This window comes from Belonocnema kinseyi, chromosome 10 (genome assembly GCF_010883055.1).
Source record: "Belonocnema kinseyi isolate 2016_QV_RU_SX_M_011 chromosome 10, B_treatae_v1, whole genome shotgun sequence".
Classification (NCBI taxonomy): Eukaryota; Metazoa; Arthropoda; class Insecta; order Hymenoptera; family Cynipidae; genus Belonocnema; species Belonocnema kinseyi.
The window spans coordinates 118,543,389-118,558,724 of NC_046666.1; the positions used below are offsets into that span (position 1 = coordinate 118,543,389).

Below are 15,336 nucleotides of genomic sequence, written 5' to 3' on the forward strand. Positions count from 1 at the left end.
GGCCTAAACCTGAAATTCCTAGCGGATAGAAATTTGACATTTACACAAGTTAGCACGTGTGGATTGTTTTTAAATATAATAAATAAATAGATGATTGCTTTGAAAACGTATGCAACAGTTTTGAAAACGAAACTAAATAATAGAGGAAACTTTCTTGCAAAAAGATTTAGTGAAAAAGTTGTCTTTTTATCCCAACTAAACGCTTTCTAGTTTCGCTGTTGGTTATGCACATAACCATAAAAATGTATATTTTAATTAGAACAGGATTTTTAGCCATAAGTCATTCTATCGATTTTCATCCTGAAACATTGAATAAGGGAACGAGTTTAGCAGAATTCATGTGGTAAGGGTGCAGAAGTGAAAGTAAAGGGAATAAGTTAAATTCAGTGCAGCGTGAACAGACTAGCGTCTGTTAGTTCTCCCCATTTATACGTTAAATTACAGGTGTTTATTAAATAACAAATATATTGTAATATAAAGAAAAGCATTCGATAGATTTAAAATTATGAATTTCCTAACATTTTTCTTTATGTTAAAAATATTTATAAATTATAAATGAGATACGGGACACTCACTGTGAAAAATTCAAATACATAACATGTAGCTTTGCTTAAAATTTCCCTTTTGATAAGTATTGCTATTTTGTAAATTTCCTATTATAGACTATTTATTTTTAAGGTTTCAGTAAACATTTACTCTAACCTTATGAACCTAAAAATCAAAATGTGTCACAGACTTAGGACCTGAAAGTACCAATCGTATTTTTATCCGGAATTGTGTAATTTGCACACTAGAATATCCATATGCTTAAAAAAAAGCAAATTAAGAATATGCTTAACCTTGATTCATTAATTTTCAAATATTTCAACAAATTAAATTTGTTTATATAATTTTTTTCTAAAATAATTTTTTTTTACAAAAATATTACTGTATTATCGTTAAGTGACAAAAATTTATTTTTAATTGTTCACCAATCATTTAAGTTATAAATTATTATTTATTTTCAACAACCTTAAATTTGTTTAAACAATATTCTTTTACAAAATATACTTCATGAAATTCAAATTAATATGAAATATGCTCCATAAATATAATGCGATAATTAAACTTTCTAGTCTCAAAATCTCACAACTAGCATCACGTTTACAAAAATAATAAATCGTATAAATATAATGTTACTACCTTAAGGGCATGCTCTACGGTGATCACGTGACCAAACCAGTCCTCGATTAGGAAAAATTTTTTTGGTGTTCACCATGTCCAAAGACAATGATATATGGCTCTCAAAGTCTGGGATATAGAAAATGAGACAATAAATTGCGTTTGTATATTTAGTTTGAGTAATAATTTTGAAAAAAATTATCCAAGTAAAAATAAGTGGGTAAAATTATTTTCATTTTTTTGGTATTCATTACTTCCACATGGATTGAGATATCGTGTTTAAAATTAGACAGATAAAACGAAAAGCACTAAAGAACGTTTGTATGCATCAATATGTTTATTATTTCAAAGAAAGTTTATTTATAAATTAATGAAATAGGATATTACTATTCGAGTTGTAGCACTTTGCAGGTATTTTTAATTCGATGCATTTCAGATTTTTTTACTCCCGTATGTTGAGCACTGGCACAAATTTAGGACTTAATCGTCTAAACGATCTAAAAACTTAACATAAACAATAACTTTTGCAAACTCGTTGCAAGTCAACAAATAAGCATCTGCACACCCATAACCTGTCATTATTTTCCGAGAATTTTCAGCGACTTTTAGCGGAGAAAGAAAGGAACTTTCAACGTGGCCAAGTACGCTTATGAAATTTTTGTCTAAAAATATTTCTATTTTTGTTGCCCTCACTACGTCCACACGGATTGAGCTATCGTGTTCAGGATTTTTAAAATTATGCAAGAAGGACTAAAGAACGTTTTTATATATCAAAATGTTGATAATTAAGAAAAAAGTTTTCTGGCGAAAAACTATAGTGGTAGGAAAGAAACTTTGAACGTCGATAAAATAGATGCCTCCATTTAAAAACAAAATTTCCGTCAACCTCAATTCAGTGGCGTAACTAGAAAATAGAGTCCCTTCCCACGATTATTTATTCATGAGGTTCCTTACATCAATTCGTCTGTTCTTGTAAATAAGCAACTACCTCAATTAAATAATTATTGGATATCTCCCCTTTATTAGCATTTCCTTTTGATTTCATTTAAATAAATACAATTTATCGGTTATGTGCTGCAGTTCATTTTGAGGTTATGTCTGTCATTAAGAGTTTTTGAAATTCATTTTTAGACGTTATTTCAGGCATCAGAAATAACGAAAGTATTTAAAATAATAAGCATATTGTAAAGATTGTGCAAATCGTTATCCCGGGATGAATTTTATGGACTACACGCTGGATCGTTCGCGAAGAGCAATGTGGAGACTGACCTTTGCTAAAAATACCGATGTCAAAAAAGCCGGCGCTTATGTACCTGAAAGTTTCTATAATCTAAGAGACCCCATTTACAGCGTTTATTAGCAACTCGTCAAGGTCAGCACTATCATTTCTCAACCGGAAGTCCCTCCTCCAACCGGACAACTGGATTACAGCTGGGCTAGGGTAAGATTGATTGTTGTATTATTGTACAGGCCTCAGATTCACTAAGCTATTGACAAAATTTCAAACTTTTTTTAAAGAAGTTACACTATTTTAATATGTACTATTTGGAAAAATATCACATAAAGTACACTATTTTCTCATAATTAACCGCTAATTTCAAATTTAAAAAAAAATGTATATTTATGTAAAAAAACACCAGTTTTCAAACAAGAAGATTAATTTTTCAACAAAAGGATCAATCCTTTATAAAATACAAAATGTTAATCAAATAGTAAAATTTGCAAACAAAAGAATTAATTGTATACCAGAGAAGACGAATTTTCAAGAAAATACATACATTTTAAACTTTTAAACCATATATGTACAGGGTAGCTGCTGGACCCATAAATGGCAGTGGATTTATTTTTTCACTGGGAATTTTACAAATAGTTAGAAGAAAAATCCATTCAAGTTCTATTTTCAAAATTATTAGTTGAATTGTTATATTTTTCAATTATGATATTTAGTTTACAATACGTAATTCGAAAATCCTGTACCTCTTTATTTCAGCTGTCATATTTATAGTTGAACATTTGATCTTTGTTTGTTTAAAATTCCACGATATAACTGATAATTTCTCTTTATTTATTAAAAACTCGACTATTTCATTAGAAATTCACGCATTTTATTAACAAATCGATATTTTTGTAGAAAATCATCCTTTTCTTTGAAAGTTAATCTCTTTGTTAAAAAATTCGTCATTCGTTTAAAAATGAAGTATTCTGTCCAAGTATTTATCATTTCAGTAAAAAAAAATCGTTCAGTTTTGAAATGATATTATATGGTTAAAAATTAAGCTCATTTGTTTAAAATTATTTTTATTTATTTCAGATTTATCATTTTAATTAAAAATTAATTTCTTATGTTTAAAAATCGCTATTCTACTAAAAACTTGTTTTTTCTCTAAATGGAAAGAAATTTTTTTGCCGAAACTGGAACTATTTTTTTGAAATTTTTTTCTTTTTTGTTTAAACTTTTTTTTAACTGAGAAGGTAACTATTAATCCAGTTGAATATTGTATTATTTTAATTGAAAATTCATCTTTTTGCTTGAACATGTAGTTTTTGGCAACAAATCTAATTATTCAATTTTTGGTTGACTGTTTATTGTTTTGCCACGTTATGCCACGTAAGGGCCAGCTGTGCTATTGAATTTCAACCATCTCAGGGCGGTTGCATTACCAATAAAATGAATCGCTGTGATACTACCAGACCTACTTGCTGTCAAATTATAGGGAATTATCAGTGTTGAGAAATAAAGAGTTACAGACAAGGGCAGATCGGGACAGTTTTTCTAAGGACCCTTCTGGGAGCAGAAAGATTGAAAAAGATAGAAGTTGAGGTATAGGAAGAGATAGAACTATTCTATCTCTTTAAATGAGTCACTTAGCATTTTTGAAAGGCTATATATTCTATCCATAATGAATTTTAAGCCATGAAAATTAGTTTTTTCATAAAACAATCAATCTACTACTCAAACACTTGAATTTTCAACAACATATTTGATCTATGGTAAAAACAAAGAATTGTCAACCAAAAATTGAATAATTAGATTTGTACCCAAGAAATAAATGTTCAAGCAAAGAGATGAATTTATAATAAAAATGATGGAATATTAAACTAGAATAATAGTTACCTTCTCAGTTAAAAAAATTTTAATCAAAAAATTTAAAAAAATTTTAAAAAATGGTTTCAGTTTCGGCAAAACAATTTCTTTCCATTTAAAGAAAAAACAAGTTTTCAGTAGAATAGCGATTTTAGAACATAAGAAATTAGTTTTTAATTAAAATGATAAATCTTAAATAAATAAAAATCATTTTTAACGAAAGAGTTTAATTTTCAACCATGTAATTTCATTTCCAACCTGAAAGATAATTTGTAAACGAAAAAAAGAATTCTTTAACAAAGAGATTAACTTTCAAAGAAAAAGATGATTTTCTACAAAAATCTCGATTTTTTAACAAAATGCGTGAATTTCTAATTCTTCTTCCTCTTCTTTATTCATAATGTGTCCCCTAAGGGTTTATATGACTTCAATTCCTTATAATCTTATCGTTAAAATCTATATATTTTTTACAATTTTATCCTTTCGATATATACAATTCTTTACAACTATTTACATAAAGTCTTATATCTAGTTCCTTATTTCTATTTCCTGCAATAGCGCAATTTAGGACTTGTTAGCAAGCGAGTGTGCGAGCGAACGAAAGCGAGAGTACAAGCGAGAGAGAGAGCATGAGAACGCAAACGCATCTTAGTCTACTTAACTTTTACTTTACCATTACTTACAATTTTCACGCTTCTAATCTAAGCGTCTTCCGTTTCCTTTTTCTTTCACTTTTTTATACCCCTATTTACCTTTTCACGTGCATTATTTCATTCTCCCTCATTCGCTCCTCTAGCACCCTCCAATTCCTTCATCCATTCTTCTCCTAAACCATCTTCCCCTAGAATCTTAACCACTTTTTCTTGATAGCTACCTTTATCTTCCATTCCTCTCCTACGTCCTTCTCATACGTGCTCCCATGTTTCCTCCTCCCATTCACATATTCTACACATTCTGTTCTCTTCTTTTTCCCAGTACATCCCCTCCCTTACCTCGTTTCCCAGTCTCAATCTTGCTATTCTGTTCCACCTTCTCTCTCCCCATCCCTTTTCTAAATACTTTGGCATCCCTTCATTTTTTATCATCTTATACCATTTATTGTATTTTGATTCCCTCCCTCAGCTTTGTCTCAAATTTCCATGCCCTCTTACCCGCTCTAATACTTAACTTATCCCTTTGCGCTTCTTCTCTCACCATATATCCTGGCGTCCTCCAGTCTGCCCCTAGTGTCCACCTTATATACCTTTCTTGTGAACTCTCAATATCTTTCCTTTCTTTCCATCCCCATATCTCTGCTCCATAACCTAAAACCGGCCATACCAGCGTATCAAATAACCACAATCTCCTTATCCAATTATTTTTTAACCTTCGTTTTCCTATTCCCCATATCTGTTTCATTACCCCTGCTGCTTTTTTTATCCTTTCTCTTACATGAGCTGTATGATCTCCATTCGCCTGTAAGATATATCCCAAGTATTTATACTCTTTGACTTCTTCTAACTTTATTCCTTTCCATCTCCCTGACCATTCTTTCTTCCTTCCTCCTCCTTTTCTAAACCTCATTATCTTTGTCTTTTCTACATTTAAATTCAGCTTTTTCCCATCTAAGTATTTCTCTAATCCTGTTTTTCATCCCGCCATCCCTTCTTCATCCTCTGCCATCAACACTATGTCGTCTGCGTATGCCAGTGTATAAATCTTTTCCTTCACTATCTTAACTCCTCCCCAACCCTATCTCCTCATTTCTTCTACCAAGTCTGATATTAATAAATTAAATAAAAGTGAGCTCAGAGGACACCCTTGTCTCACACCTCTCACCAACCAGAAACTATCTCCTACTTGCTCTCCTACCTTTACCCTGCTTCTTGTCTCCTTAAAAATTTCTGATACTCTGTTTATTATCTCTTATCCCCTTCTTTACCATAACTTTGTCTATTTCGCCTCGGTCTAATGAGTCAAACGCCGCCTTTAAGTCCACGTTTATTGGTATAACTACTTCTTCTTTCCATAACTCTGGCCACCCCTCTCCTCTCCATACTCTATTACACATTATCCATGCCCATTCCTCTAGTTCCTCCCCTCCATATTTCCATACTTCATTTGGAATCTCATCTATACCAGGTGCCTTTCCATCCTTTATTATTCCTAAAACTTTAACTATTTCTACCGTTGAAATTTCCACTTCCTCGTCTCTTTCTCTACCATATTTTCCTCCCTTTACAACTTTTCTCTCTACTCCTCCTAGCAAATCCGAAAAATATTTCTTTTTTATTCTATCATTTCAATATCTTGGTTTACTCTTTTTCTTTCTCTATTTCTTTCTCTATTTACTGCATTTTCAGATAACATTAGGAATCTTCAACAGGAAAAAAATTCCCGGTCACTTCTCGGTTTTTTTTTCGGTTGGCAAACATTTTTCACGCGCAGTAAAATGAAAAAATTCAAACTCGTAAGCTAGACTTTTTACATTTTCAGTAATAGAAAATAATCTACAAATTAAAGCACTCAGAATAGAACTCTAGAATTTTAAACTTTTAAAATTAAAGATTAAAAGTTTTTTTACTCAAAAATGTTGTATTTCATCGCTCAATAATGTATACGTAAAAAACTAAAGGTACTAACACATTTCAATTGAGAATGTAGAAAAACTGTAAGAGTTTTAAAATTTTTTTAAAATTTTTAAAATTTTCTTATTTCTAAATTTACTTAAGATTTTCTTAATTCTTAAAATTTTTAAATAATTTTTTAGAATAACATTCCAAAATGAAAAATTGTTTCCAATTTTTCTAGGAATCTTATGAAAATGTTGTTATTCTTTTGAAGCTTTTTACAATTCTTAAAAAGTTTCTAATTTTGTTATGAATCTTCAAAAATCTACAATTTGTTTCAAATTATGATGTTCCTATTTGCACCGAAATTGGTACGAATAGCAGAATCTTGTCGGTGCAAACTTTGTTTGAATTATGTGAAATTAATTTAAGTTTTTAATTAGCTTTGAATCTCCTCAAAACTTCTAAATGCCTCTTAAAATTACTCCATTCATTTCTACTAATAATAAGTGTTCAATTGCTACTGAAGCACCAAACATGAACAATTTCACTTAAAAATTAAAAATTAAAAAAAATAAGAATCGAAATTAAAACGTGTAAAATTTAAATGTTTTTCAAAATTTTAACGATTTAAGGCATAAATAAATACTGAAATATTGCTAAATATTAAATATTTATTTTTTGTTCTTAATTAAAAATTTTAAAATTGAATGTATTGAAAATTAAATATTCTAGGCTAAAAGAATATTTTAAATTTATTAAAAGCCTTTAATTACCAATAATTTAATATGAAGTTATGTTTAAGTTTAAATTAGCTTGTAAAATTTCAATAGGATGTCTCCATATTTTTTAATGACTAAGACTTTCAAAATAAATAGGTTCAATTTGTGACGCTAAGATCTAGACATTCATAAATTTGAACGGATTTAGAATCATTTTGACAAATCAATTATTGTTCCGTTTTAGAAATATTTACATTTGAATTTGATAAACTAACAAGGGGTTTCCTCAGAAATTTGCAATTCAAACGCTTTTAATTTGTAATTATTTAAGTGCTGAAGACAGCATTCTAAAATTCTTTAAATGAAAATAAAAATATGAATTGGACAAAATAATGTTTAAAACTTTGGAAATTGAACTTGGACATATTAGCGGTTAATTGCAAAAAAAATAGTGTTGTTAGTGTGATATTTTACCAAATAGTGCTAAATTAGTTTCGTTTTTTTTTAACTGTGAAATACCGTAAATACTTCTGGTAGGTCTGAGGCCTGTAAAAAACCAATCAATCTTACGACCGTGAGAAAGGTGGTTACAGTCTGTAACGGAATCAATACGACGATCCAGCAAAAGCCCCGTGTACCCCAAGGTCTCGATACCTCTTTTTCTTTTCATTATCCTTGGTTATGATGTTTTTTTCAGCAGGTGCCGAAAATTCGATAACGAACATGGTTCGCTTCTCGAAGTCAAGAAGAACAATGTCAGGCCTCGAGTGAGCAACAGAAACAATTGTCGAGAATATAAAGTTCCAATATATGCGGCACTTTCCATTCTTGACAATTGACTCGATTTCCCTAGGAGCATTTAGAGGAGCGATATTAAGGTTAATGCCGTAAGAGTGATAGAGATGGTAATAAAGCACTCTTAGTAACGAATTGTGCCTTTGAATGTAGGTCGTTCCCGCGTGACTTGGACAACTAGATAGTATGTGAGCTAAATGCTCGGGGTGTGCATCGCACGCCCTGCAGCTATCATAGGAATGTCTTGGCTCAACATGTGGCGACGGTATGTTAAGGTGGAAATGACATTGTCTTGGCACGCAAAAATGAAACCCTCCGTACCAGACTTCAATCCGGGCGATTTGAGGAAAGCAAACGTTAGCTCACAAGACATTGACTGATCCTTCACATTTCTGTGGAAGATATCGTGCATCCTCTTATCGAGGAGCTGTTCACGAAAGTTTTTCTCTTGCGCTTTCTTAATCCGGGCTTTCAGGAGTGAGTACTTGAGATAGATAAGATTTGATGCATTTTGCTCACCCCTAATACTGAAGTTAAGTCCGAGTGTTTCAGCAGCCTCCTCCGCTGCTTTGTATAGAAACGCTCCTTTGCCCTCTTCTTCGTGGTCCCTGACAATTTTAAGAAGAGGGTGTCTTCCACTTGCAACTCTATGTGCTGTACCCAGAATAATCCAGTTGTGAAGACATTCAAGACTCAATATTCCGTGACCACCTTGACGCCGTGAGATGTACGGTTGCGGAACGGAAGACTCAAGATGCATGCTTTTGTTCATGTGCATAACCTTTCTTGTCCCTATATCAAGGGATCTGAGCTCGTTCTTCGTCCATGGAACTACTCCAAATGAATAGAGTACCGTTCGGGACGGCAAGCATGTTCGTTATAGATACTTTGTTCCTTGCCAACAGTTCGGAAGACCCAATCTGCCGGATGAGACTCTCGCATATGCTTCGGAGAGTATCCTTTATAGATGCCACATCCTGAATGCGGCTCTGTGGCACGCCCAGGTATGTATAAGTCTATCCAGCGCAAAGGTGTCGTATAGCGCTTCTATCGACGAGCTCAGGATCTTCAGGGATGCCATTCAGTTTGCCTCGCTTCAAATAAACCTTGGCGCATTTGTCGAAACTAAATTTAATTCCCATTTCCTTAGTATATCGTTCGACAATCCCTAGAGCTAGATGCAGTTGCTCTTTGTTTTTAGCATAGATCTTAAGATCGTCCACGTAAAATACATGAGTAACCTTGTACTTTCGATCTGCAGGTTTGCCGTACAAGTACCCGTTGGAATTTCGAAGGGCTAGAGATAGTGACAATAATGTTAGGCAAAAAGGATTGGGCTCATGGTGTTGCCCTGAAAGACACCTCTCTGGAAGGTAACCTTGCTAGTTGTCACACGATTTTTTTTCAGATGAGATAGTAAATCTGGTTTTCCAAAGCGGCATCAATCTCTCTATGCACCTAACTATTTGCGAATGAACCTTTAAGATTTCCAAAAGACAGATGATAAGTCTATGGAAGGTCGAATCGAAAGCTTTTCGATAATCAATCCAGGCCATTGATAGGTCACGCTAATATGATTATGCATCTTTGCATACATATCTATCGATGAGTCTGCAATTCTTCGGATCAGCTAAGTTTTCTATTTTCGGTAGGAGTATTGTGTGCTCTTCCACCAACTACTCCGAAATCGGCTCTTCCGACTTTGAATATGAGGTGAAAATACGGACCAAATGCTGATGGGTTGAAGAAAACTTCTTCCACCAGAAGGTTTTGATAAAATCTGGTCCCGGTGTGGAGTAGTTCTTCATCCCTCTAAATACTTTTTTCACCTCCTCGGTAGTGATAAGTGGGCATTCTTTATCAGTTGTTATGAGGGCAACACAACTCCTTGAAGCTATTTATATTTTTTGAGTCTTCGTCCAGTCTATGCTGCACTACGTAGACTTCTCTCCAAAATACTTCGACCTCCTCTGGTTTGTGTAGGTGTTCGATAGGAACTGGAGGGTCTTAGAAGAGTCGAGATGGGTCAGAGAGAAACTGTTGATTTTCTCTGAACCACCTCTCTCTCCGCTCTAGACTTCCCTTAGCGTCAGATATTATCTGTATTATTTCAACAATATGCTACCTGATGGTCAGCAGCTTTGACTTGTTAAGTGTGTGATAACGGGTCCGGAGTTCGAGCGCGAACTTTCGAACCTTGGTGGTAAAATTCCTGCCAGATGTGATCTAGTCAATCACACACTGAATGCGGGACGCGTACTGTCTTGCCCAGCCTATCTTTATGGCAAGTTAATGCATTCGTCTTTTGGTTTTATGATCAACCGTTGCTTTTCCTTTACGGTTCACATCGGCCAAAGCTCTCGCTGCATTATACACACAATAATTGATAGCCCAGAGGTCGGATTTTTCGAAAAAATGTCAACGATGCTCGTCATACATTTCAGCCAGATCTTTAAGCTTGAGAGAAGCCTTGGTATTGATGTTTCTCCGGTTCATAAAGCATCGCTCTTCCTCTATTGGATGCCTGCCCACGGTTGGTATCACACCACAGAGCATGCAGCCATGCCATGTAACCCCGTTCCAGGGCCACACTCGCATCGTAGAACTCTAGCAAGTCGTAATTCAGTCGCTTCGTCCACCCACAGGTCGCGAGATCCCGCCGATCCATCGCATTAAATCCATTTTCATTGGCTCCCCCAGACTTAGAGTGGTCGGCATTGTTGGTCGATCCATTGTCGGGAGCCCTGCGCGTTCTGTTGTTTTGAACCGGACTTACTACAACTATGTTTGGCGTCGACATTTCCTGAATACACACAATTTTTTATGAGTTGGTGCGGCTTTTTTAGACCCACTATAGTGATTTTCATAAGAGACCAAAATGCTTTCGAAAGTATTTATTTATACGACCATTTTGAGCCCTCGAGGGTTTCTGGAAAGTGATTAAAATTTTTTCTACAGCAATAATCTGTTTCAAGTGAAACGTGACGTTTTGATTTTGGATTTAGCTTAGATTTAGTTTTGGTTTCGATCCATTTGAAATCCAACCGACAAAGCCACCGAACGCCTCAACGAATGGTAGAGAGATGTTCCCTGTGCTAAGGGTTTCTGCTGAATATGGTTACCATAATTAATAAACAGTCGCGGAGAATTGGCCAGGTATGGCCTCGAAGAAATAAAATCTGCGTGAAGTAGAGAAAGGAGATGTTGAAATATTCCGCCCAGAGCTACTTGACACGAAAATACACCGAAACTTTCACAAAAATGTAGAAGAAGATTCCTGGTCAAAAGAGCAACTTCTGCTTTTCTGAAATTGTCAGAGCTTAATTCAGGTAAAGAGAGTTTACTTGTAGCGTTCCAGGCCGGTGTGAATTCCACCTTAGAATTCCGCATACGCATTGTATGTCAAGAAGTTCCCAGAGATAGGTGCAAAGCATGACATGATCACTCTGCGTACCTTACTAGCACTTACTATCACTCACTTATATGTACAGACATAATGCGGCCCTAAGAGTGCTTTACTACTGACTTTCTTGCTCCAATGGTGCTAGTTGCGACTCTCCCCTGCCGAACGATCCGAGGGATATAGAGTTAATTATCCAAAACAAGAAGTGCTAAATTTTCTAGAACTACAATTTTTGGACAGCTGTGGTTACAGGGCACGATAAAATTATGAAACCCTCGCGTATCTTGAGGACACGAAGCGATCCAAGGATGACAGCTTTCTGTATCCATCTCGCAAGTGCCTTGGAATATTTTTGGTACGCTGGTATGTCTTTAAGGTTAGGAACCAGTGATAGCTTCGTACTTCCGAGAGAATCGATAACAAGGCCCATTACTTTAACCGAATGTTTTGGGTGCAGTCGTTGCAGCTACCTTTTAAAATCTTGTTACCTCTCCTTCTTTTCGTTCTCTTTAGAAATGATATTGTATTCGGCCAGAGCCGCGAATTCGATCAGGAATATAGTATGTTTCTCAACGTCTTTGAGAAGGATGTCATAAATTATGTGGGCAATGAAGACGGTTGTCCAAATATTCCAGTTCCAGGAAATGTGGCACTTCTCGTTTCAAACAATTGACTTTATCTGCTCCGGAGCGTTCAACAGAGCAGGATCGCGGCCAATAATGTAAGAGAGACAAAGATAGTAATAAAGCACACTCTTAGGGTTGCATAATGTCTGTAGAGACACGTAGTTCCCGCGTGAGTGGGACACCCATATAGTACGTGTTCTAAGTACTCAGCGTGTGCATAACACGCTCTGCACCTATCGCCGGAAAATTTTTGACATAAAATGCGTTCATGTTGTACTAAGGTGGAAATTACACCGTTTTGTCACGCGAAAATGATACCCTTTCTACCTAAGTTAAGCCCTCATATGTTGAGAAAAGCAAAAATTTGCTCTTTGGACAAGAACTGTCTTTCTACATTTCTGTAAAAGTTTATGTTTATTTTTTTGTCAATTAGCTTTTTGTGGAATTTTTGAACCTCTGCCTTCTTTACTTCGGCTTTTATAAAACAAGAATCTAGATGGAGTAATATACTTTCTTCACTTCTGATGTTGAAATCAGGCCAAGGGTCCTTTTTCAGATGAATTTTGGCATATTTGTCTAATCCAATGTCCATACCAATCTCTCCTGTGTATTGTTCGACGATATTTTAAGCACTCTAAAGTTTGCTTTTACCAGAAGCATAGTTCTTTAAGTCATCCATATAAAATACATGAGTGACCTTCTGCTTGCGATGATTTGTGTCACCACAGAGCTATCCAGAAGAATTTCATGTGCGAGAGATAGAGGCAGAAGTGTGATGCAAAAAAGAAGAGGACTCATGGTGACACCCTGAAAGACCTGTATGAAGGTAACATTCTCCCTTGTCAACTGATATTTTCCAGTAAGATCGTAAATCTGGTTTTCCAAGTGGCCATCAATCTCTCTATGAATCTCACTATGTGTGAATGAACCTTCAAGTTCCCAACGGCAAGATGATAAGTCTATTCAACTTTGATTTGAAAGCTTTCTGGTAGTTAATCCAGGCCATTGAAAGGATGCGTTAATAGGCTGCTGCATCTTCGTAGACACACCTGTCTATCCGCAGATTCTTTCGGCATCCTGCTACACCTTTTTTCAAGCCACGTTTTTCGTACATCTCTCTTCATACAGGCTCAATTCTTCGAACAATCCTGTTGTTTAGGACCACGGTAAAAATCTTATACAGTGTGTTCAAACTATTTATTGGCCTGTAATTCTCTTGGTTGGAGAAGTGCGTGCTTACACCAGCCACTGCGGAATGCGCGTTTTCGACTTTAAATATGAGGTGAATATGCGGGCAAGATGTTGGTGTGTAGAAGTGAACTTCTTCCAACAGAATTTCTTTATACATCTTCTTTCAGCTGCAGTGTTTTCAGGTTCTTGTATACATCTCTCCAAAAATTCTCTACCTCGTTGGGCTTTGGTGATTTTTTGACAGAAACAGAGGTAGTGCTGGCGAGGCGCAATGGGTCACAATATTCTGCTGGATTTTCAGCAGATTTGACTTGTTCAGTGTGCGATTGAAGGTCCTCAGTTCTTGGGTGAACTTTCGAATTCTTTCCGTAAATGGTTATAACATCTTATGTAGTCAATAATGCATTGAACATGGGACGCATTCTCTCTGGCCCATCCAATCTTCTTGTTTAGTTGAGGCATGCTTTCTTCGTTCAGCATTCGACACGGCTTACACCATCGCTTAGAGGTATTTCCTTCGGGACCATCCTTGGACAATTCTTTGCGACTGTTTATTAACTACTGTCATCATATTCAGCAGAAACATTTGGTGCAGGGACCCTCTATTAGCAACCCGAGGACGCTTTCGATTTTATCGAGGCTGCATATCCATCCATGACTATCCTGAGTCAAAATACTTACCGCAGTAATAATGTCATCTGTACTTAAAGCAATATGTTGAACTCCGGGACCACCGTAGTACTCGACAAATTCTTGAATTTGTGAACGCTTCTTTCCAGGTGCAGGTTCGTTAATAGGCAACTTTACAGTCTCTTCCCAGTTCGTCATGACAATGGAACGCAATGCTGAATACTCTGTGTGCAATTGAGAATCATCTACTGACCAAAATCTGTGAAATTGTAGACATTTTTCGTACCTGGGAAAAAGAAGAAAGTCAGGTTATTGATCAAAATCCTCAATTTTGGAAACTTACTGTCAGATTTATAGCTTCGTATACAATTAATGGAAGAGAAATTGTTTAGTATCGAGCGTGAACAGAAAAAGAAATTAATAGTATACAAAAAATGGATTCCGGTATTGGGAATTAAACCCATGGCGCAAAGCCCACATGCACTATCAAGATTGCCAGAGTATATAATGATTGAAGACTTTTTGCGCTATGTTCTTAAGTATTGTTTCTTGCCGTGTTTGCACATCTCCTCACTCTCTTAGCACTCGCTTGATATTAGTAAGATCCATTACAAATTTTTTAAGTAAAATTCTTTTATCAATCATTTTTATCGCGTATAGAATTATAGACCCTTAATCTAAATACACAAGGGAAATTCTTCCATATAATAGAAAGACTAGTTATGAATTTAATCTGGCATACGTTTTTTATAGAATGATGCATACATCTGACATAATAATTTTCAATGTGAGCATGCAAATACGAAAAAAGCAAAAGAAAATTAGAGTAGCTGGAAAGCGTTTTTGACATTAGCACGTTAGTGCGTGTACGTGTGACGGATATCCAACGGCAATTGTAAATATTCACAAACTTAGGATTGGTCGGTCGCTTCGCAGATTGCCCAAGCGGTATCGGACAATGTACAAAACACTTCTTTACTTCGGGCTTTGTCTTAGGCGACCTAGGTAAATCTGCAGAGTGCCCCTGTCGCAATAGGCAATGTACTAAAATCCAAAATTATGTTTGATTTTTATGTGCTTTACTCATCCTGATGCCGACTGAACTTTCTGAATAAGATTCGATGTATTATAGATTACGATCGTGGTTTTTTTACGACGTCATTAATATCGGTGG

The 15,336-nt window shown here is 35.3% G+C and overlaps 1 protein-coding gene across 3 annotated transcripts in view; it reads right to left on the reverse strand.

Moving 5' to 3' along the window:
* The window catches only part of LOC117182113 (4-hydroxyphenylpyruvate dioxygenase), a 549,071-nt gene that overhangs the window by 92,262 nt on the left and 441,473 nt on the right, over window positions 1-15,336 (reverse strand). For all 3 annotated transcript variants that reach the window (XM_033375146.1, XM_033375154.1, XM_033375145.1), the window contains one exon: window positions 14,214-14,448. In XM_033375146.1, coding sequence (XP_033231037.1) covers window positions 14,214-14,448 — 235 coding nt within the window. The remainder of the gene's footprint in view (window positions 1-14,213; window positions 14,449-15,336) is intronic.